The sequence below is a fragment of the Dendrobates tinctorius genome, unplaced genomic scaffold (genome assembly GCF_039654945.1).
Source record: "Dendrobates tinctorius isolate UK_male_01 unplaced genomic scaffold, ASM3965494v1 ptg000107l, whole genome shotgun sequence".
NCBI lineage: Eukaryota > Metazoa > Chordata > Amphibia > Anura > Dendrobatidae > Dendrobates > Dendrobates tinctorius.
The window spans coordinates 46,407,808-46,430,613 of NW_027361775.1; the positions used below are offsets into that span (position 1 = coordinate 46,407,808).

At 53.2% G+C, this 22,806-nt stretch overlaps 1 protein-coding gene and 1 long non-coding RNA gene across 2 annotated transcripts in view; one reads left to right on the forward strand and one right to left on the reverse strand.

Moving 5' to 3' along the window:
* Positions 1 to 14,573: 14,573 nt before the first annotated feature.
* On the reverse strand, positions 14,574 to 17,668 carry LOC141100744 (uncharacterized). Its single transcript, XR_012234759.1, has 2 exons — positions 15,603 to 17,668; positions 14,574 to 15,527 (listed from the first exon to the last, which is right to left on the reverse strand). It is a non-coding gene; the product is annotated as an uncharacterized lncRNA (long non-coding RNA).
* A 213-nt stretch (positions 17,669 to 17,881) lies between these two features.
* IL1RAP (interleukin 1 receptor accessory protein) overlaps positions 17,882 to 22,806 on the forward strand; it is a 340,076-nt gene continuing 335,151 nt past the window's right edge. Inside the window, exon 1 of the mRNA XM_073589429.1 lies at positions 17,882 to 18,473. Within this exon, the coding sequence (XP_073445530.1) occupies positions 18,442 to 18,473 (32 nt within the window). The 5' untranslated portion in view covers positions 17,882 to 18,441. The remainder of the gene's footprint in view (positions 18,474 to 22,806) is intronic.

Genomic DNA, 22,806 nt, shown 5'->3' on the forward strand with positions numbered 1-22,806 from the left:
GTCCGATTTTGTGGGTGGGGCTCTCAGGGTCCGATTTTGTGGGTGGGGCCCTTCAGGGTCCGATTTTGTGGCTGGGGCCCTTCAGGGTCCAATTTTGTGGGTGAGGCCCCTCAGGGTCCGATTTTGTGGGCGGGGCCCCTTAGGGTCTGATTTTGTGGGCGGAGCCCCTCAGTCCAATTTGGTGGGTGGGGCCACTCTAGGTCCAATTTGGTGGGCGGGGCCACTCTGGGTCCGATTTGGTGGGTGGGGCCCTCTGGGTCCGATTTGGTGGGCGGGGCCCCTCAGGGTCTGATTTGGTGGGCGGGGCCACTCTGGGTTTGATTTGGTGGGCGGTGCCCCTCAGGGTCCGATTTGGTGGGCGGGGCCCCTCGGTCCGATTTGGTGAGCAGGGCCCCTCAGGGTCCGATTTAGTGGGCGGGGCCACTCTGGGTCCGATTTTGGGGGTGGGGCCCCTCAGGGTCTGATTTGGTGGGCGGGGCCACTCTGGGTTCGATTTTGTGGGTGGGGCCCCTTAGGGTCCGATTTTGTGGCAGGGGCCCCTCAGGGTCCGATTTGGTGGGTGGGGCCACTCTGGGTCCGATTTGGTGTGTGGGGCCCCTCAGGGTCCGATTTTGTGGGCAGGGCCCCTCTGGGTCTGATTTGGTGGGCGGGGCCCCACAGAGTCCGATTTGGTGGGCGGGGCCCCTCAGGGTCCGATTTGGTGGGCGTGGCCCCTCAGGGTCTGATTTGGTGGGCGGGGCCCCTCAGGGTCCGATTTGGTGGGCGGGGCCACTCTGGGTCGGAATTGATGTGTGGGGGCCCTCTGGGTCTGATTTGGTGGGCAGGGCCCCTCTGGGCCTGATTTGGTGGGCGGGGCCCCTCAGAGTCCGATTTGGTGGGCGGGGCCCCTCAGGGTCTGATTTGGTGGGCGGGGTCCCTCTGGGTTCCATTTGGTGGGCGGGGCACCTCAAGGTCCGATTTGGTGGGCGGGGCCCCTAAGGGTTCTATTTCGTGGGCGGGGGGCAACTCTGGGTCCGATTTGGTGAGCGGGGCCCTTCAGGGTCCGATTTGGTGGATGGGGCCCCTCAGGGTCTGATTTGGTGGGCGGGGCCCCTCAGGGTCCGATTTGGTGGACGGGGCCCCTCTGGGTCCGATTCGGTGGACGGGGCCCCTCTGGGTCTGATTCGGTGGGCGGGGCCCCTCAGGGTCCGATTTGGTGGGCGGGGTCACTCTGGGTCCGATTTGGTTTCCTGGACGTAGCTTCTATTTTTGTGTCTGCCTCCTACGGTGACTCAATCATAACAGTTTTCTCTGTGGGAAAATTTCCCCATTGAAAAGCATTGAGACAATTCATTCCAATGACGGGGAAAAAAATTTTCAAATGCAAATTGCGCAAAAACTACAAATCCGATCGGCACGAAAAATACTTATTACACCTCTCGTGGACGCTGGCTTCGAAACGACACCTCAACGGAGTGTGTGCGTGTAGTGGTTCGGGCCGCATTAATTGAGGAAATCAACTGAATAATAAGAAGAAGAATAAGTTAGCAGCGTTCGGATTACAATATAGTGTTTTTTCAAACCACTATAATAAGTTAGCAGCGTTCGGATTACAATATAGTGGTTTTTCAAACCACTATGACTAGATGTGTATTTCCTGAAGGAAGTACAGATAGTGCTTTGAAATGGTGCCCAGGCTGCCCCTTTAAGAGAGACTTGCCTGCTGCCTCTGCAAGACTTTCAACTCAGGATCCGTTTTAACTGTGGGTGCCTCTCAGGGGTCACTTTGGCCTGTGGGGCCCCTCAGGGTCCGATTTGGTGGGCGGGGCCCCTCAGGGTCCGATTTGGTGGCCGGGGCCCTCAGGGTCCAATTTGGTGGGTGGGGCCCCTCAGGGTCCGATTTGGTGGGCGGGCACCCTCAGGGTGCGATTTGGTGCGTGGGGCCACTCTGGGTCCGATTTGGTGGGCGGGGCCCCTCTGAGTCCGATTTGGTGGGTGGGGCCACTCTGTGTCCGATTTGGTGGGTGGGGCCCCTCAGGGCCTGATTTGGTGGCCAGGGCTCCTCAGGGTCCGATTTTGTGGGCGGGGGCCCTCAGGGTCTGGTTTTGGTGGGTGGGGCCCCTCAGGGTGCGATTTGGTGGGCGGGGCCCCTCAGGGTCCGATTTGGTGGGCGGGGCCCCTCAGGGTCTGATTTGGTGGGCGGGGCCCCTCAGGGTCCGATTTGGTGGGCGGGGCCACACTGTGTCCGATTTGGTGGGCGGGGCCCCTCAGGGCCCGATTTGGTGGCCGGGGCTCCTCAGGGTCCGATTTTGTGGGCGGGGGCCCTCAGGGTCTGGTTTTGGTGGGTGGGGCCCCTCAGTGTGCGATTTGGAGGGCGGGGCCGCTCAGGGTCTGATTTGGTGGGCGGGGCCACTCAGGGTCCAATTTGGTGGGCGGGGCCACCCTGGGTCCGATTCGGTGGGCCGGGCCCCTAAGGGTCCGATTTGGTGGGCGGGGCCACTCTGGGTCTGATTTGGTGGCCGGGGCCCCTCAGGGTCCAATTTGGTGGGCGGGGCCCCTCAGGGTCTGATTTGGTGGGCGGGGCCACTCAGGGTCCGATTTGGTGGGCGGGGCCACCCTGGGTCCGATTCGGTGGGCCGGGCCCCTAAGGGTCCGATTTGGTGGGCGGGGCCACTCTGGGTCTGATTTGGTGGCCGGGCTCCTCAGGGTCCGATTTGGTGGGCGGGGCCCCTCTGGGTCCGATTTGGTGGGCGGGACCCCTCAGGGTGCGATTTGGTGGGCGGGGCCACTCTGGGTCCGATTTGGTGGGCGGGGCCCCTCTGGGTCCGATTTGGTGGGCGGGGCCACTCTGGGTCAGATTTGGTGGCTGGGGCCCCTCAGGGTCCGTTTTTGTGGCCGGGGCCCCTCAGGGTCTGTTTTGGTGGGCGGGGCCCCTCAGGGTCCGATTTGGTGGGCGGGGCCCCTCAGGGTCCGATTTGGTGGGCGGGACCCCTCAGGGTGCGATTTGGTGGGCGGGGCCACTCTGGGTCCGATTTGGTGGGCGGGGCCCCTCTGAGTCTGATTTGGTGGGCGGGGCCACTCTGTGTCCGATTTGGTGGGCGGGGCCCCTCAGGGCCTGATTTGGTGGCCAGGGCTCCTCAGGGTCCGATTTTGTGGGCGGGGCCCCTCAGGGTCTGGTTTTGGTGGGTGGGGCCCTTCAGGGTGCGATTTGATGGGCGGGGCCCCTCAGGGTCCGATTTGGTGGGTGGGGCCCCTCAGGGTCTGATTTGGTGGGCGGGGCCCCTCAGGGTCCGATTTGGTGGGCGGGGCCACTCTGTGTCCGATTTGGTGGGCGGGGCCCCTCAGGGCCCGATTTGGTGGCCGGGGCTCCTCAGGGTCCGATTTTGTGGGCGGGGGCCCTCAGGGTCTGGTTTTGGTGGGTGGGGCCCCTCAGTGTGCGATTTGGTGGGCGGGGCCGCTCAGGGTCTGATTTGGTGGGCGGGGCCACTCAGGGTCAGACTTGGTGGGCAGGGCCCCTCAGGGTCTGATTTGGTGGGCGGGGCCCCTCAGGGTCCGATTTTGTTGGGCGGGGCCACTCTGAGTCTGATTTGGTGGGCAGGGCACCTCTGTGTCCGATTTGGTGGGCGGGGTGATTTGGTGGGCGGGGCCCTCTGGGTCCGATTTGGTGGGCGGGGCCACTCTGGGTCCGATTTGGTGAGCGGGGCCACTCTGGGTCCGATTTGCCATTTGAATCGCCTCAGGGCATGTTTTCCCTGTGGCATCATTTTCCCATTGAAATGCATTGAGAAAAATGTTTGTTCAAATGCAAATTGGGCAAAAACTGCAAATCCGATCGACATGAAAAATACTTAGCACACAACTCGTGGACGCTGGCTTTGAAACGACACCTCAATGGAGTCTGTGCGCGTAGCGGTTCGGGACGCATTAATTGCGGAAAATCAACTGAATAATAATAAGAAGCAGAAGAATTATAAGTTAGCAGCGTTCGGATTACAAGATAGTGCTTTTTTCAAAAGCACTAAAATTATTCAAAGGCAGAGGCCCTTAATATATCTCTCCCTGATGACCTGGTCCAGAGACTCCGGGCTTCATTCCCTTTTAAATGAAATGATAAAGCTATAAAATACTTGGGAGTTTGGATCCCCAGAAACGAAGTGGATCTTTTTTCCCTAAACTATGTCCCACTTTTGCACAAAACTCTATCGGATCTTAAAAAATACAATAGATCTCAGCTCTCATGGTTTGGTCGTATAAACGTCATCAAAATGGACATTCTCCCCCGCTTTCTTTATCTTTTTCAAACAGTCCCAATAGCAATTCCTGACTATTTCTTTAATCAGTTACAATCTGCTATTAATAGTTTTGTCTGGGGAGCTTGTAGGCCCCGAATTAGGCTCTCAGTTTAGACCAGACCCAAGACACAGGGGGGCACAGGTCTTCCTAGATTCAAAAGATATTATCATGCCATTCTCCTGACTAGAATAGTTGACTGGAGAAAATAGTGACTTGCATAAACAGTGGGTGATTTTAGAAAAACTCCTCTCTCCTTGCTCTCTATACTGGATACCATGGTGTGGTGCCAATTTTAGGCCCCCGATCTCAGACTTTTCACCTCTTACGCAGATAGTGTTGAGATTTTGGGATAGAAATTGGGGGAGACTGAGACTTTGTAACATTCCGAGTAGACTGGGCCCCCTCTTTGACAACATTGCTTTCCCTCCAGCAGTGGACAGGACTGCGTTTCTATGCTGGAGATCTGTCGATAGGGTGAGACTGGGCCAGGTGGCAGACAGACTCTCTGGGCTCTCCACTGTGGGGGGGTTGCGGGACACCTGCCATAGCAAGTCGCTATCTTGGCTTGAATTCGCTCAGTTGAAGGACTTCCTTTCTGGTATTTCCTTTAAGACATCGACCCGATTTGACTTCTTGATGCTGGCTGCAGAGGGTCCTACCCACACAGTCTCCTTGCTTTACAGTTTGATCCTGGAAACATTATCTATTGGCACCCCCAGCTTTATTACAGCTTGGGAGAGAGATCTGCGGATCACCCTCTCTGAAGCAGACCGTATGAAGATCTTTACCCTTACCCACAAGACCTCTATCTCTTGCAGATCACAAGAGAAAAATTATAAAATATTAACGCATTGGTATAGGTGTCCTGTGCTCCTTCATAAAATAAATCCTGCAATTTCAAACTTATGCTGGAGATGTGACAATGAGGAGGGATCTATGCTTCATATGTGGTGGTCTTGCAGTCTTCTACGTCCATTTTGGGAAGCTGTTTTTGGAGCCTTTCGCTTGATGACGGGCGTTCGCTGTGAGCCATCCCCTCAAATAGCTCTCCTTTCACTGATTCCTGGGTCTATAACAGCCATAAAGAAAGGAATTATGAGGTTCTGCTTAGTAGCGGCCAGAACAATTATTCCCCGGTACTGGGGAGCGACAAGGATTCCGTCTGCGGTGGAGTGGGTGTCCGAGATGGATAGAGTGAACCGAATGGAGTCGCTGATGGTTCAAGATGACGAATCGATGACAAATGTGGTTCCTCTGGGAGACATTCAAGGAGAGTTCGGAGTTTCCGGGCTGGTTAACTGAGTTTCCATAATTTTCGTAGGGTAGCTGGGACCGAGGTTGGTTTAGTTCCCCCTCCCCTTCCCCCAATTCTTACCCACTTTCTCTCTTCTCGACTTTATTTCTCTATATCTGCCTTTTTCCTACACAATCTCAGAATGATTAGTCCAAAGGTTACTAAAATGTGAATGGACATGACGTGTCTGATTTGAGATATCTAGGATTACAAGCTTGTTTTGTCCCTCACAATGTTGTATCTTACCTGTCTGTATATTCTGATGTATTCATATGTATATCATCTTTCTGGATTGTTGTACCTTATTTTGAAAAGTTTAATAAACACATTTATGGAAAAAATAAAAAGGGGGAAGTGTCAAACAGTAAAATTAAAATCTAAAAGACATCTCCAGAAAGTGGACATTTCCTCCCTCAAATTGGATATACAGTGGGTACGGAAAGTGTTCAGACCCCTTTAAATGTTTCACTCTTTGTTTAATTGCAGCCATTTGGTAAATTCAAAAAAGTTCATTTTTTTCTCATAAATGTACACTCTGCACCCCATCTTGACGGAAAAAAAACAGAAATGTAGAATTTTTTGCAAGTTTATTAAAAAAGAAAAACCGAAATATCACATGGTCATAAGTATTCAGACCCTTTGCTCAGTACTGAGTAGAAGCACCCTTTTGAGCTAGTACAGCCATGAGTCATCTTGGGAATGATGCAAGAAGTTTTTCACACCTGGTTTTGGGGATCCTCTCCAGTTCCATCAGGTTGGATGGTGAATGTTGCTGGACAGCCATTTTCAGGTCTCTCCAGAGATGCTCAGTTTGGGTTTAGGTCAGGGCTCTGGCTGGGCCAGTCAAGAATGGTCAGAGTTGTTCTGAAGCCACTCCTTTGTTATTTTAGCTGTGTGCTCAGGCTCAGACTGGCCCACCGAGGTACCGTTGGATCCCTCGGTGGGCCCCGCCCCCGAATGTCACTGTCACTCACTGGTCGCTCGTACCCAGGGGCAGGGCCGGCGTCAGCACCCGGCGCACCCGGGCAAGTGCCGGGGCCCTGGCGAGATGGGAGGGCCCACTCACGCTGTCTAGGATACCCGCCGGCCGCCGCCATGCCCCCCATGTACTGACCCCATCCTGCCCCCTCCGCGAGGGACCCACGCAGTGACGCAGCCCCTTACAGGCAGCAATGATCATCGCTTCCTTCGGCTGTAATCTTGTGTGCGGTGTCAGCACAGGACCTGTGATGAGGTCACAGGAGGGGAGGAGTCGGGTCACATGATCAGGGCGGCTGCAGGACTCTGCTGTGCTGGTCGCTTTTCATTATGGTGCTGGTCTGGATGGATGAGGTAACGTTTATGTGTGGGACAGTGGGGTCAGGGAGGGGTTTTACAAGATGGATGTAGCAGAGCCGTGTGTGTACTTCTGTGGGGTCAGGGAGGGGTTTAACAAGGTGGATGTAGCAGAGCCGTGTGTGTACTTTGTGTGGGGTCAGGGAGGTGTTTTACAAGGTGGATGTAACAGAGCCGTGTGTGTACTTGTGTGGGGTCAGGAGGGGTTTAACAAGGTGGATGTAGCAGAGCCGTGTGTGTACTTATGTGGGGTCAGGGAGGGGTTTACAAGGTGGATGTAGCAGAGCCGTGTGTGTACTTGTGTGGGGTCAGGAGGGGTTTACAAGGTGGATGTAGCAGAGCCGTGTGTGTACTTGTGTGGGGTCAGGAGGGGTTTAACAAGGTGGATGTAGCAGAGCCGTGTGTGTACTTTGTGTGGGGTCAGGAGGGGTTTAACAAGGTGGATGTAGCAGAGCCGTGTGTGTACTTTGTGTGGGGTCAGGAGGGGTTTAACAAGGTGGATGTAGCAGAGCCATGTGTGTACTTTGTGTGGGGTCAGGAGGGGTTTAACAAGGTGGATGTAGCAGAGCCGTGTGTGTACTTTGTGTGGGGTCAGGAGGGGTTTTACAAGGTGGATGTAGCAGAGCCGTGTGTGTACTTGTGTGGGGTCAGGAGGGGTTTTACAAGGTGGATGTAGCAGAGCCATGTGTGTACTTGTGTGGGGTCAGGGAGGGGTTTAACAAGGTGGATGTAGCAGAGCCATGTGTGTTCTTGGGTGGGGTTGGGAGGGGTTTAACAAGGTGGATGTAGCAGAGCCATGTGTGTACTTTGTGTGGGGTCAGGAGGGGTTTAACAAGGTGGATGTAGCAGAGCCGTGTGTGTACTTGTGTGGGTCAGGGAGGGGTTTAACAAGGTGGATGTAGCAGAGCCGTGTGTGTACTTTGTGTGGGGTCAGGAGGGGTTTAACAAGGTGGATGTAGCAGAGCCATGAGTGTACTTTGTGTGGGGTCAGGAGGGGTTTAACGAGGTGGATGTAGCAGAGCCGTGTGTGTACTTGTGTGGGGTCAGGGAGGGGTTTAACAAGGTGGATGTAGCAGAGCCGTGTGTACTTTGTGTGGGGTCAGGAGGGGTTTTACAAGGTGGATGTAGCAGAGCCGTGTGTGTACTTGTGTGGGGTCAGGAGGGGTTTTACAAGGTGGATGTAGCAGAGCCATGTGTGTACTTGTGTGGGGTCAGGGAGGGGTTTAACAAGGTGGATGTAGCAGAGCCGTGTGTGTTCTTGGGTGGGGTCAGGAGGGGTTTACAAGTTGTACGGAGCAGAGCCGTGTGTGTACGAGGTGTACGGAGCAGAGCCGTGTGTGTACGAGGTGTACAGAGCGAAGCCGTGTGTGTACGAGGTGTATGGGGCAGAGCCGTGTGTGTACGAGGTGTATGGAGCAGAGCCGTGTGTGTACGAGATGTACGGAACGGAGCCCTGTGTGTACGGAGCTGAGCCGTGTGTTTATGGAGCGGAGCAGAGCCGGGGGTGTACGGAGTGAAGCTGCGTGTGTACAAGGTGTACGGAACGGAGCCGTGTGTACGAGGCATACAAAGCGGAGCCGTGCGTGTACGAGGTGTATGGTGGGGAGCATTTATACCTCCCGAGTCCCAACTGTCCCGGATCCAGCGAGACAGTCCTGATTTTGAGAGAGAGACTGCCCCAGCCGGGAGCTTACTTTCCCCGCGGGACACAGGAGTACACAGCAGAGCCCCAAGAAGCAATTTAAAACTTGCACGTAATGTTCTACCGGAAGTGACGTGCTGGAAGCTGACCAGAAATTGTCACTTCAGTAGGAGATTGTGACGGAACCATGGAGGCACTTCAGGGAATGCTTCAGATCCATCACCGTGTCCTCCTCTGACAGCGGACAGCGAGATCGCCTTGGAATCGGGGATGTCGGCCATGTGAGCGGATCATGATATGTCCTGCACCAGGAGGCTCAGGTAGGCACTACAATGGGAGCTGGGCTGCTATAGTATCTTTATAGAATTTTTCTTTCTCTGTTTCTTTCTCTCTCTGTTCTTTCTCTCTAATCTTTTTTTTCTCTCTCTCTGTTCTTTCGCTCTCTGTTCTGTTTCTTTCTTTCTGTCTGTCTCTGTTCTTTCTCTCTGTCTGTTCGCTCTTTCCCCTCTTCCTCTGTTCTTTCCCCTCTTTCTTTTTCTCTCTACCTCTCTGTTCTTTCTTTCCCCTCCTTTTTCTCTCTCTCCCTGTTCTTTTTTTCTGTCAACTCTTTTTCTCTCTCCGTTCTTTCTTTCCCTTTTTTTCTCTCCCTCTCTGTTCTTTATTTCCCTCTTTCTTTCTTTTTCTCTTTCTTTCTTTCTTTCTCTCTGTTCTTTTTTTCTGTCCACTCTTTCTTTCTCTTTGTTCTTTTTCTTTCTTTCTTCTTTCTCTCTGTTCTTTCTTTCCCCTCTTTCTTTCTTTACCCTCTTTCTTTCTCTTTCTCTCTGTTCTTTTCTTTCTCTCTCTGTTCTTCCTTTCTTTCTCTCTGTTCTTTATTTTCTTTCTCTTTCTTTCTCTGTTCGTTCTTTCTATGTTCTTTCTTTCTCTCTCTGTATCTTTCTCTGTTCTTCCTTCCATTCTCTCTTTTTCTCTGTTCTTTATTTCCCCTCTCTTCTTTCTTTCATGCGTACACTACTAATCAGTAGCCTCCATCACATGAACGTGTTTTGCCACAGAGCGAGTGTCCGTGTGGATCACATGCGTGTCCGTGTGATCCACACAGAGAGAAGTCCGTTTTTGGCCGTCACCACTGATGTCACACGGCATGAGTCGTGGTATGTGTTAAGGGGGGGCCAACTGAGACTTTTTCGCCCGGGGCCCTCAAAAACCTGGAGCCGGCCCTGCTCAGGGGTGGGATTCAGCGGGTTCTCCCCGGTTCGGTGGAACCGGTTGTTAAAAAAGCAGCCAGTTCCCCGAACCGGGGAGATTCACAGCCGCGATCTGGTACTTTGATGTTCCCTGCAGTGCAGCCGGCAAGGAGCAGGAGCAGAGGAGGACTCTTGCTCTGCTTCCTAGTCCCGCCCGCCGTGCCGGATACCACGCATTGATACGTCGGGTCGTTCTCTGCTCTGTCTCTGACTACTGGACAGAGCACAGCACACCTCGGAGGCCCCCGCCCTGCGCACTGATTCCTGCGCGCAGTGCGGCATTGGCGGGTAACTGGAGCTCGCTGGAGGAGTCACCGCCACTGCCCAGACTTGTCAAGTCAATGTGAGCTGAGCCCAGGCAGCGTGACGGACCGGTGATTTGCGCACACAGGACGGGCGGTGCGGGGCCTGGCCATCCAGGAGGCCTCAACCGCGGCATTAAAGTGACAGTCTTCTTCTTCTTCAGAGTCAGACGCGTCGCAGCCTGTTGCCTGTGTATCTGGTACACAGGCCAACGCCGGGTCAGTGAGTTACTGTCTGTATGTGCTGCGTATTGGGGACCTGTGCTGCCTACTAGGGACCTGTGCCTGCCTATTGGGGACCTGTGCTGCCTACTAGGGACCTGTGCTGCCTATTAGGGAACAATGCTGCCTATTAGGGACCTGTGCCTGCCTATTGGGGACCTGTGCTGCCTATAGGGACCTGTGCTGTCTATTGGGGACCTGTGCTGCCTATTGGGGACCTGTGCTGCCTATTGGGACCTGTGCTGCCTATTGGGGACCTGTGCTGCCTATTGGGGACCTGTGCTGCCTATTGGGTACAATGCTACCTATTGGGGACCTGTGCTGCCTATTGGGACCTGTGCTGCCTATTGGGGACCTGTGCTCCCTATTTGGGACCAATGCTGCCTATTGGGGACCAATGCTGCCTATTGGGAACAATGCTGCCTATTGGGGACCTGTGCTGCCTATTGGGGACCTTTGCTCCCTATTTGGGACCAATGCTGCCTATTGGGGACCTGTGCTGCCTATTGGGGACCTGTGCTGCCTATTGGGGATGTGTGCTACCTATTGGGGACCTGTGCTGTCTTTTGGCGACCTGTGCTGCCTATTGGGGAGTTGTGCTGCCTATTGGGAACCTGTGCTGCCTATAGGGACCAATGCTGCCTATTGGGGACCTGTGCTGCCTATTGGGGACGTGTGCTACCTATTGGGGACCTGTGCTGCCTTTTGGGGACCTGTGCTGCCTATTGGGGAGTTGTGATGCCTATTGGGAACCTGTGCTGTATATAGGGACCAATGCTGCCTATTGGGGACCTGTGCTGCCTATTGGGGCAGCTAATCGCACGGGTACCAGGAGGCTTTCGCCGCTAAGACCAGCAGGCAGCAACGCTGCCTGGCTGGTCCGGGCGAATTTTAGCCCCCCCTGCAGATACGAACGCTTCGATTGGCTGGGCTGTGTAGCTTCTACCATGGAACTCTTGTTGGGACAAAGTGATCACTATACCCCCTACGTCAATCCTTGGGGGTGTAGATTCCAAAATGGGGTCACTTTTTAACTTCAAAGTAACACAGGTCAGATTTGCAAAAAATGGCCTGGGCATTAAGGTGAAAACAGGCCTGCGGCCCTAAAGGATTAAATGGATTGTAGTGCGGAAAGATCTGCAGCATATGAACAACGGTGCAGCTTTTAGTAGAATTAGGATGCTGAAATGATGCAGATTTGGCGTGGGATATACGGCAAAAGAACCCATGGTGTAATTCCGCGGTCTCAAAGTCTAAATGTTGAGTTGTACATTACTGTAGGTGGGCCCCTAAAATTAATTCCCTTGGTGGGCCCTAGACACCCCAGTCCGACCCTGTGTGTGCTTAGGGTTATTGTCTTATTGCAAGGTGAACCTTCGGCCAAGTCTGAGGCCTAAACCACTCTGGAAGAGGTTTTCATCCAGGAAATCTATGTACTTGGCCCTGATCATGTTTCCTTCAATTGAAAACAGTCATCCTGTCCCTGTAGCTGAAAAACACCCCCATAACCTGATGCTGACACTATGTTTCACTGTTAAGATTGTATTGGGCAGGTGATGAGCAGTGCCTGGTTTTCTCCACACATACCACTTAGAATTATCACCAAAAAGTTCTATCATTGTCTCATCAGACCAGAGAATCTTATTTCTCATAGTCTGTGAGTCTTTCATGGTTTTTTTTTAGCAAACTCTATGCGGGCTTTCATATGTCTTGCACTGAGGAGAGGCTTCCATCAGGCCACTCTGCCATAAAGGCCTGACTGGTGGAGGGCTGCTGTGATAGATGACTTTGTGGAACTTTCTCCCATCTCCCTACTGCATCTGTGGAGCTCAGCCATAATGATGCTGTGGTTCTTCTTTACCTCTCTCACCAAGGCTCTTCTCCCACGATTGCTCAGTTTGGCTGGATGGCCAGGTCTAGGAAGACTTCTGGTGGTCCCAAACTTCTTCCATTTAAGGATTATGGAGGCCACTGTGCTCTTAGCAACCTTGAGTACTGCAGAAATTCTTTTGTAACCTTGGCCAGAGCTGTGCCTTGCCACAATTTTGTCTCTGAGCTCCTTGGCCAGTTCCTTTGACCTCATTATTCTCATTTGGTATGACATGCACTGTGAGCTGAGAGGTCTTATATAGACAGGTTTGTGCCTTTACAAATCAAGTCCTATCAGTTTAATTAAACACAGCTGGACTCCAATGAAGGAGTAGAACCATTTCAAGGAGGATCACAAGGAAATGGACAGCATGTGACTTAAATATGAGTTTCCGAGCAAAGGGTCTTAATACTTATGACCATGTGAAATTTCAGTTTTTCTTTTTTAATACATTTGCAAAAAATTCTGCATTTGTTTCTTTTCAGTCAAGAAGGGGGTGCAGAGTGTACATTAATGAGAAAAAAAATGAACTTTTTTGAATTTACCAAATGGCTGCAATGAAACAGAGTGAAAAATTTAAAGGGGTCTGAATACTTTCCGTACCCACTGTATACGGAAGAGGGAAAATTACGTATAGCTAGGAAGTGAGAAAAAAATTATTAAAACATAGAGCTAACAATTCAAGCTCACTATGAAACCAAGAACTCCTACCATGATCAGGTGATTAAAACAGGATATCTGCTGAGGAAAAGATCGGCAGATTGAAATTAATATGCAGGCGAGGCTTCCTTTGTCCAAGGAAAGAAGCATTCTGAGTTCAATGAATTTGTATGAGAGTGCAGCTAGACCGCCCGTCTCTGGGGTACAGATAGAAATATTGGGTTTTGTATTGATTCAATATTTATGGAATATAGATTTTCAACATCATAGCGAATGGACAAATGGAACACATTCACTCACATTGCTGCGGGGACACTAGAATTCTTCCAACTTACTGGGACTCTATCAGCAGGTTTTTGGTATGTAATTTGAAGACAATGTAAGGGGAAGGAACTAACTAGGCATGTCTCCTCTGCGAAGGGTCCGGAACCGTCGGGGCTTTCACCTATATTGCAGGGTAGAAAGCTTGAGACTCCGGACCGTGTGTTTGAGAAAAGGGAGCGTGGCTAAGCAGAGCTGCAGTGCGCGAGGGACCACAGTTTGGGCGTGAACTTCGGGTGCGCCGGACGCCTGTGAGGTAAAAATCAGCTGAAAGGCATCTGGGCAGAGCAGAACAGAGCCTGGGACGGCAGAGCGCTTTGAAAGGAGACCGTCGACTGAGTACCACTCAGACACTGCTGTCCCAGCCGACATCACTGCCCTCGCTGAGACCGCTGCCACAGCCACCCCCGCTGACAGTACTGACCATGAGAGACAAGGTCTGTGAACGGGACTTAGGGGTGTGTCGATTCGGCACAGCGAACCGGGCTGCCCATTGTAAACTGTGTTTGGGCAGTGCTGCAAATCTCCGTAGTGTTGGGACACTCACCACTGAGGATAAGGATGTATCCCTCTTCATCACCTCATCTGCTGGACCCAAGACCCGCATCAGGATCCCGAGGATTCCTCGCTATCATCAGAACCACGGGAGGACACCACCAATGTCAAAAGATACATCATTTACCTCAGGGTTGTGACAGACCCCCACTGCAACGCAATCTAGGCAGCACCAGTCACAGATAGAAGGACCGTGACTGGCGCCTGAGTGATAAAATCTAACTTATTGTATTGTCGGCCTTATTTGTCCCTATTCCTTAAGTTATCTCCATTAGCCTTTTGCTGCATTAGGGAATATTATCCCTCCGTTTTCTCCCTGCGTGGAGTTTCTACTGTATAATAAACCCCTTTTCCCCCTTGGTCTGTGTACAGTCGGTTACTGCATCCTACGTGGCTGCAGTCTCCTCACAATAGCATGAGGTAGGGGTTAAACCCTTACCAACCTTAAATGTACTTAGTACGTCCTTGCGATTTTTCGAGCACAAAAGCTGTGCGCACACGATTGGCAAACAAACACCATGCAAACAAAATAAGATAACATTTTACAACTGGTGCTGTTGTAAAGCAGACACGAGGGAAATGTTATTTAGTAATGTTTTTCTGTGGGATGATTTTCTGAATTTAAGGGATAATCAAAGTTTGAAAATTGCACATTATTTTACTTTTTTTCAAATTTTGATATTTTTTATAAATATACATAAAACATATTGACCTAAGTTTACCATAATCAAAGTATAATGTGTCACAAAAAACAATCTCAAAATCACTAAGGGGTTAACATACACTGTGTATGTATAACTGTATGCTGTAGCGTCCCATACTAGTATTATAGAAGAAACAGTCGCACTCAAAAGTATGGTTTTTCATATCCAAAACGAAGATGAATTTATTAAAGTCACCACAGCAACAAAAAGTGTATAGAGGTAATGTTTCGACCCAGTTAAGGGTCTTTCTCAAACCTCACTGCAAGAAATAGATATACAAAAAAATTAGTAATCAGAAATGACAAGATAAAGATGCTGTACACAGGTATGGGTGCTATACATAGATGTACACAAGTGAATAAATACAAAATATATACAAAACATAATTGCCTATGTATCTGAACAATTTAGGATGCAGCTTTAAGGTGCAGGCTAAATATACAAACTTGGAGAAAGAAGTGGTTGACATAATATAGAAACAATGCAGCTGCTGTTAGTGGGGCAATGTAAACAAGAAAATTGACCTTAAAGCCCCCGTTACACATAGTGATATCGCTAGCAATATCGCTGTAACGTCACCGATTTTGTGACGCAGCAGCGATATCGCTATGCGCGATACTTACCTCCGACCGGCTCCCCCGCTGGTTATCGCTGATCGCCCGAGAAGGTCCTGGACCATTTCTCGTCGGGCGCTTTCTGCTGGGCTTCCTGTGGCGCCGACGAGCGACACGTGGACGCAGGCGGGAGGACGTCAGGATCGCTGCGTCTGACAGGTAAGTAGCGACCCCCGACCACTGCGAAGTCGCTGGTGAGATCTGCCTGTTTGGCAGCTCACTAGCGACCACTTAGCGATGCACCAGCGATCCATATCGTTGTCGGGATAGCTGGTGCATCGCTAAGTGTAATGGTACCTTAACTAGAAAGAATGAACTAGAGAAAAGAAGCCACAGCGGAATAAAGCAGAGGTCCCAATTAGGGCTGTAAGGAAAAAAAAGGAGGCATGGTTGCACATAAAAATAGCACAGCCAGTATTCATTTAGCGGAGATACGGCATACCTATGGATTGTATGAGCGGGTCCGTCAGGGCCCAAAAGTCCCAGTTGGGGCTGTAGAAATAAAGTGGCACATGGTGAGGTATAGGTTAAAAAGTAACTACGTAGTGGCTGTATTAAAATGCATACCTGGTGTGGCCCAGAGCAAAGCGCCGTCTGTGGTGATGTGTGTAAGCATTGGTGGCCAGTGGGTTAATATAGCCTGGAGACCGGAACTAGAGCTGGAATCGAGGGCTGGAGGGGAGGCGCATGCGCGATGTACGTGATGAGAGGGAGGTTTGGAAAGCAAAGAAAAGCCGCGGGCGCATGCGCAGTGAGACGAGGAAACTGCATGTAATGTGTTCTATTTACAGACCCAGGGCACCGCAATGGGTGCCAACGTAGCTCCAGTGTCTGCTAACATTTATATGGATGCCTTTGAGTGTACCTATGTCTATGAGAATGCCCTATTCAAATCACACAACATATGCTGGCTTCGATATACTGTATAGATGATATCTTCTGTTTATGAACAGGTCCTCACGATACTCGTCACTTTCAATGAGTATCTGAACTCAATTAGGCCAGGACTTCAGTTCACACTGAACTGGAATCAAATTCAGATTTCATTTCTTGACACCCTAGTCATCAGGGAGCCCAACGGGTGTCTCACTACTGACATCTTTCCCAAACCCACAGCTTCTAACAGTCTACTTCACTATACTAGTTGCCATCCATCTTCCATCAAACACTGTCTGCCCTGCTCTCGGTTCAAACAAGTTACACGAATAGTTTCCAATCCTAAACTCCTACCTGGCCGTTTAGACGAGATGTCCAACAAGTTCACTGCTAGACATTATCCCCAAACTCTTCTTGATAAAGAAAAAATGATGGCCCTTGACCCCGCTTCTCACCAGACCCCTAAACCTGAATGTGTTCCCTTCATTCACACCCACCACCCTGTCATGCCAAAAATTTATGATATCATTCGCAAACATTGACCAGTTCTCACATACCCCCACATTGAAGCCTTTAAAGCACCTCCTTTGATGTGTAAAAGATGACCAAACAACATTAGAGACTGGGTAGTTAAGGCTGACCTAGGCAGCTTTTCTGGAGTGCCAAAACAGATCTTCCTCAGCACAGAGAGAAGTGGCACATTTCCATGTTTGGGATGTGCGTGCTGCTCCAATGTCATCAAATCTAGAGGGATTATTCATCCTCATTCCGGTAAAACGCTATAAAATCAGGGGATTCTTCACGTGCGAATCTAACAATGTAATTTATGTGATCAAATGCCCATGTGGGCTACTTTACGTCGGTGAAACGACACAACATATCCGTGACCGAATCGAGAGCCACAAATCGACAATACTATGCAAAAAAACATGGCTCCCTCTTTCCCAACATTTCATATCCGCAAATCACTCGGTCTCCCAACTACGTTTTCAGGGTATCAATGCAGCCCCCGTCCTGGGGATCAGTGCAGCCTCCCCTTCCTAGGTATCATTGCAGCCCCCGTCTCGGGGATCAGCGCAGCCCCCCCCGTCCCTTGTGTCAGTGTAGCTCAGTCCCGGGTATCGGTGCCGCCCCAGTCCCGGGGGTCAGTGCAGCCTCAGTCCCTGGTGTCACTGCAGCCCCCGTCCCGGTTATCAGCGCGGCCCCCCACGTCCGGGTATCAGTGCAGCCCCCTCGCTGGTATCAGTGCAGCCCCTGTCCCGGTTATTAGCGCAGCCCCCGTCCCTGGTGTCAGTGCAGCCCCCGTCCCGGGAGTCATTGCAGCCTCCGTCCCGGTTATTAGCGCAGCCCCCGTCCCGGGAATCAGCGCAGCCCCCGTCCCGGGAATCAGCGCAGCCCCCGTCCCGGGAATCAGCGCAGCCCCCGTCCCGGGAATCAGCGCAGCCCCCGTCCCGGGAATCAGTGCAGCCCCCGTCCCTGGTGTCAGTGCAGCCCCCGTCCCGGGAATCAGCGCAGCCCCCGTCCCGGGAATCAGCGCAGCCCCCGTCCCGGGAATCAGTGCAGCCCCCGTCCCGGGAATCAGTGCTGCCTCCGTCCCGGGAATCAGTGCAGCCTCCGTCCCGGTTATTAGCGCAGCCCCCGTCCCGGGAATCAGTGCAGCCCCCGTCCCGGGAATCAGTGCAGCCCCCGTCCCGGGAATCAGTGCAGCCCCCGTCCCGGGAATCAGTGCAGCCCCCGTCCCGGGAATCAGTGCAGCCCCCGTCGCCGATGCAGCCCCCGTCGCCGGTGTCGGTGCAGCCCCCGTCGCCGGTGTCGGTGCAGCCCCCGTCCCTGGTGTCGGTGCAGCCCCCTCGCTGGTGTCGGTGCAGCCCCCTCGCTGGTGTCGGTGCAGCCCCCTTCCCCGGTGTCAGTGCAGCCCCCGTCCCGGTTATTAGCGCAGCCCCCTCGCTGGTATCAGTGCAGCCCCCGTCCCCGGTGTCAGTGCAGCCCCCGTCCCCGGTGTCAGTGCAGCCCCCGTCCTGTGGTCCGCGCCCTGTCAGGCTGAGCCCCTCACACATGGACGGCAGCGGCTCTGAGCCCCTCACACATGGACGGCAGCGGCTCTGAGCCCCTCACACATGGACGGCAGCGGCTCTGAGCCCCTCACACATGGACGGCAGCGGCTGTCACTACGTCTGCCCTCGGCGGTTGCACAATTTCCTTTTCCTGGCAGCGCGTGAATCACAAACTCTGTGAGAAGCCGTCACCAGAGACTGAGCAGAAGCTCCGGTTCTGCAGCTGCCGCCACCTACCGCGCCGCTCCCCCCTCAGCCCGAAACTGGGTGGAGAATTCCTTCGGTCCAGCCGTCACCCGGTGTGAACCAATCATCGGACACGGGGGAGGTGCTGCAGGACCGGGAAAAGAAGAGGCAAGCAGGAGAGAGAAAAGTGTCATGGAAAGTGTCTGGGTGACCCGCGGCAGGGCTACGGCTGACACTCCGGGGGGCTGCACTGAGGCGCGGAGCACAGCCGGCCAGAGCCGGGGGGTGTGATGGTGAATACAGACCGGAGCAGCTGGCACAGGTGAGACTGGCTACATGTGTATACATGTGTGTGGGCAGGGAGGGGCGGCCAGCGATGGCATCTGTGTGGTCGGGGACCTGCGCCTGCTGCTTACTTGGGAGACGGTGTCAGGTTTGTCTTCCGTGCAGCCCCTCTATGTATGCGGAGGGCCCTGGTCTCTGCACTGACCCTATACCACACAGCAGACCGTGACAGAGGTGCCAGGATGGAAGATGGCACTGTCCTGAATAAGACTTAGCGGAATGATGCTGGCACAGAGAGGAGGGCAAATAGCACAGGAGAGGGGACAGGCTGGCACAGAGAGGAGGGCAGGCTGGCACAGAGAGGAGGGCAGGCTGGCACAGAGAGGAGGGCAGGCTGGCACAGAGAGAGAGCAAGCTGGCACAGAGAGAGAGCAAGCTGGCACAGAGAGGAGGGCAAGCTGGCACAGAGAGAGAGCAAGCTGGCACAGAGAGGGGGGCAGGCTGGCACAGAGGAGGGCAGGCTGGCACAGAGAGGAGGGCAGGCTGGCACAGAGAGAGAGCAAGCTGGCACAGAGAGGAGGGCAGGCTGGCACAGAGAGGGGGGAAGGCTGGCACAGAGAGGAGGGCAGGCTGGCACAGAGAGTGGGAAGGCTGGCACAGAGAGTGGGAAGGCTGGCACAGAGAGGAGGGCAGGCTGGCACAGAGAGGAGGGCAGGCTGGCACAGAGAGGGGGGCAGGCTGGCACAGAGAGGAGGGCAGGCTGGCACAGAGAGGAGGGCAGGCTGGCACAGAGAGGGGGGCAGGCTGGCACAGAGAGGAGGGCAGGCTGGCACAGAGAGGGGGAAGGCTGGCACAGAGAGGAGGGCAGGCTGGCACAGAGAGAGAGCAAGCTGGCACAGAGAGGAGAGCAAGCTGGCACAGAGAGGAGGGCAGGCTGGCACAGAGAGAGAGCAAGCTGGCACAGAGAGGGGGGCAGGCTGGCACAGAGAGGGGGAAGGCTGGCACAGAGAGGAGGGCAGGCTGGCACAGAGAGTGGGAAGGCTGGCACAGAGAGGAGGGCAGGCTGGCACAGAGAGGGCAGGCTGGCACAGAGAGTGGGAAGGCTGGCACAGAGAGTGGGAAGGCTGGCACAGAGAGGAGGGCAGGCTGGCACAGAGAGGGGGGCAGGCTGGCACAGAGAGGAGGGCAGGCTGGCACAGAGAGGAGGGCAGGCTGGCACAGAGAGGGGGGAAGGCTGGCACAGAGAGGAGGGCAGGCTGGCACAGAGAGGAGGGCAGGCTGGCACAGAGAGGAGGGCAGGCTGGCACAGAGAGGGGGAAGGTTGGCACAGAGAGGAGGGCAGGCTGGCACAGAGAGGAGGGCAGGCTGGCACAGAGAGGAGGGCAGGCTGGCACAGAGAGGGGGGCAGGCTGGCACAGAGAGGAGGGCAGGCTGGCACAGAGAGGGGGAAGGTTGGCACAGAGAGGGGGGCAGGCTGGCACAGAGAGGGGGGCAGGCTGGCACAGAGAGGGGGGCAGGCTGGCACAGAGAGGGGGAAGGTTGGCACAGAGAGGAGGGCAGGCTGGCACAGAGAGGGGGAAGGCTGGCACAGGTCTGTGGCCATTAAGAAATTCTGTTTCTCTTTCCTTGTGTTGTTTCCTGCATGTGACGGGCACTGTGACGGGTAACATTGGTGCCTGGGAGACGCTGAGCTTTCCTGTTTTTCCGGAGAGATGACATTTATCAGGTCATGTATCGTAATGCCAGACTGTGCTCAGAGAGATGTTGACGTTGTGCTGGGAAGACCCCAAACATGCCACAGATCATGCAGAGAATAATGTCATAATGCTACCCAGTGCCATGGAAATCTGTATACAAATGTGCCACCATTACCCTAACGCCTGCTGTGTTTAAAACACATTGTGTTTTATTGTTTGTTAATGGAATTTCACATACCGGTAACTGTTTTTGGACTGTTTCATGAACACATGTGGACATTCAGTGTTTCCTTTCCTAGCACTTACCTGTGATGCTCCTTTAAATGCCCCGAGTCCTAGAATCCATCAGTCTGCACTTTGCTTCCTTCTCCATTGTGTTTTTGTATTACTGCCTGGTGTAATCCTGCCCTGTACCTGTGGGTCACAATGCTTTCTTAGAGGGAATCTGTCACCTGTTTTTAGCCCTATGAGCTGCGGCCACCGCCATCAGGGGCTTATCTACAGCATTCTGTAATGCTGTAGATAAGCCCCCAATGTAACCTGAAAGATAAGAGTTATATTGTACTCACCGGGGGCAGGTGTGGTGGGTGTCGTGGTCCGGTCCGGCACCTCCCATCTTCCAGCGATGACATCCTCCTCCTTACTTCTGCCACGGCTCCTGCACAGGCATATTTACTCTGACCTGTTGAGGGCAGAGCAGAGTACTGTAGTGCGCAGGCGCCGGACATCTCTGACCTTTCCCGGCGCCTGCGTAATGCAGTACTCTGCTCTGCCCTCAACAGGTCAGAGTAAGTATGCCTGTGCAGGAGCCGCGGCAGACGTAAGGAGGAGGATGTCATCGCTGGAAGATGGGAGGCGCCGGACCGGACCGCGACACCCACCGCACCAGACTCCCCGGTGAGTATAATATAACTTGTTTTTTTTTATCTTTTAGGTTACATCGGTGGCTTATCTACAGAATTACAGAATGCTGTAGATAAGCCCCTGATGGCTGTGGCAGCAGCTCATAGGGCTAAAAATAGGTGACAGATTCCCTTTAAATGCCATGAAGTCTTTGTGCTCTTTTTATTTTTCCCCTAAAGGGCTGACTTTTTGTCCTCCTAAAGCTGCTGGTGAGATGCGAGCACTGTTCTGTAGGGCTGCAGCTGCGCAGCGCTTTATAAGCACTCGTATGTAGGGTAAGGCCATACATGGCCTGCTATCCACTGTGCGGTTGGATATAATGTATTCAGTTCACTGTGTATGACAATGGCTGACATCTTGATGGCTGCTAGTTGGTCATTTGGTTGAGCGTTCTTGAGATTGTACTATGTATATTTAGTTACAAAAAAGAAAACTGTGTATGTGGGTCGCCCTCCCAGGGCCGTGGGGTACTCGGTACCGGGCCGGTGTCAGGGGGATGTGTCACAGCAGCAGTGACCCGGTCCGTGGCCCTAGGCGCCCAAGTAATCAGGGGTGTTGAATGGTGGTTTGTAGTTAATGGAATAGTTCGTGACGCCACCTGTGGTGTTCGGCAAGTGGGATGTTGGGGTGACGCTGCATGCAGTTCCTCTGGGGCTGGTGGTGTGTTGCAGCCAAGATGGTGAAGCTCCCCACAGGTGGAGGTGTAGATGTAGGGGCAGAGGAGAGGTACAGGCGGTGTAGAAGTTGGTACCCAGATGTAGTGGTACAGGGTTTGTTGGCGCAGGAATAATTGGAGGACACCAGGGCGTGCAGTTCCAAAGCTTTACTCACAGTCTGTAGCACACACAGATGCCTGCCTCCGTGCTGTGTCCTCCGGGTCAGGGACTCAGTCAACCTCCAGATCAGATGGAATGCTCCCTTCCAACACTCCGCCAACATGTGCCTTTCTGAACGTCTACTCTTATAGGGCCTTTAGGTGTGAAGTACTCCTAGTACTGAGTTACACTGGAGTGCCTGCTGACAGATGTTCCCAAGAACTCTATTTGCACGGCAGACAGCTGTAGCCTCTATTGGGGACTCCTCTCTCCTGAGTCCCGGCTCACTATTCACGTTGCTGTTGTGCCCCCAAGTCTTAGATGGGAGTAGTGCATTTACAGCCCACTACTCCACCGGTGTCTGCTGCAGGACCTTCAGTATCCATACAACCTCGGGGACCGGGCCCCGGCCTTGCGCTTAGAACTTCTAGGCAGGGTTCTCCTCTAACCCACGTCCTCTCTGTTCCCTTTTACTCCTTTGTTCCGTACTAATCTCTCTCTCTCTCATAGAAGATCTGGTTTCAGTCCAATGTCTTTCTCCTTCTTTCTTTTCCTGTGCCAGCTGGCTCTAATCACTGAGGCAGCTGCAGCACTCCTTTCTCCATCCCTCTTCCAGGGATCTTCTTTCCTCACTCCTCTCTGAGTGACTCTTTCTGACTGACTGAAAACCTAAACCTTCCCGCTCTTTATGTATTCTAAACTCCACCCGCCTCCCAGCACGTTTCGTGTTCCAAGCAGGGAGCCACCAAAGGTGCTCTGCTACACTCCAAGCAGGGAGCCGCACTGTGGCTTTGCTGAACTACCATGTTGTGTGGGATGCGAGTGTTGGAGCGTGGTTAGGAGCCTCCAACTCACCTGGATGGTGGGGTACCACACCTCAGGAGGAGGTGCAGTACCTCTGTGGCAACTGAATCCTCAGGGGCGCCACATATGTTATGTTCAGCTCTTTTACAGG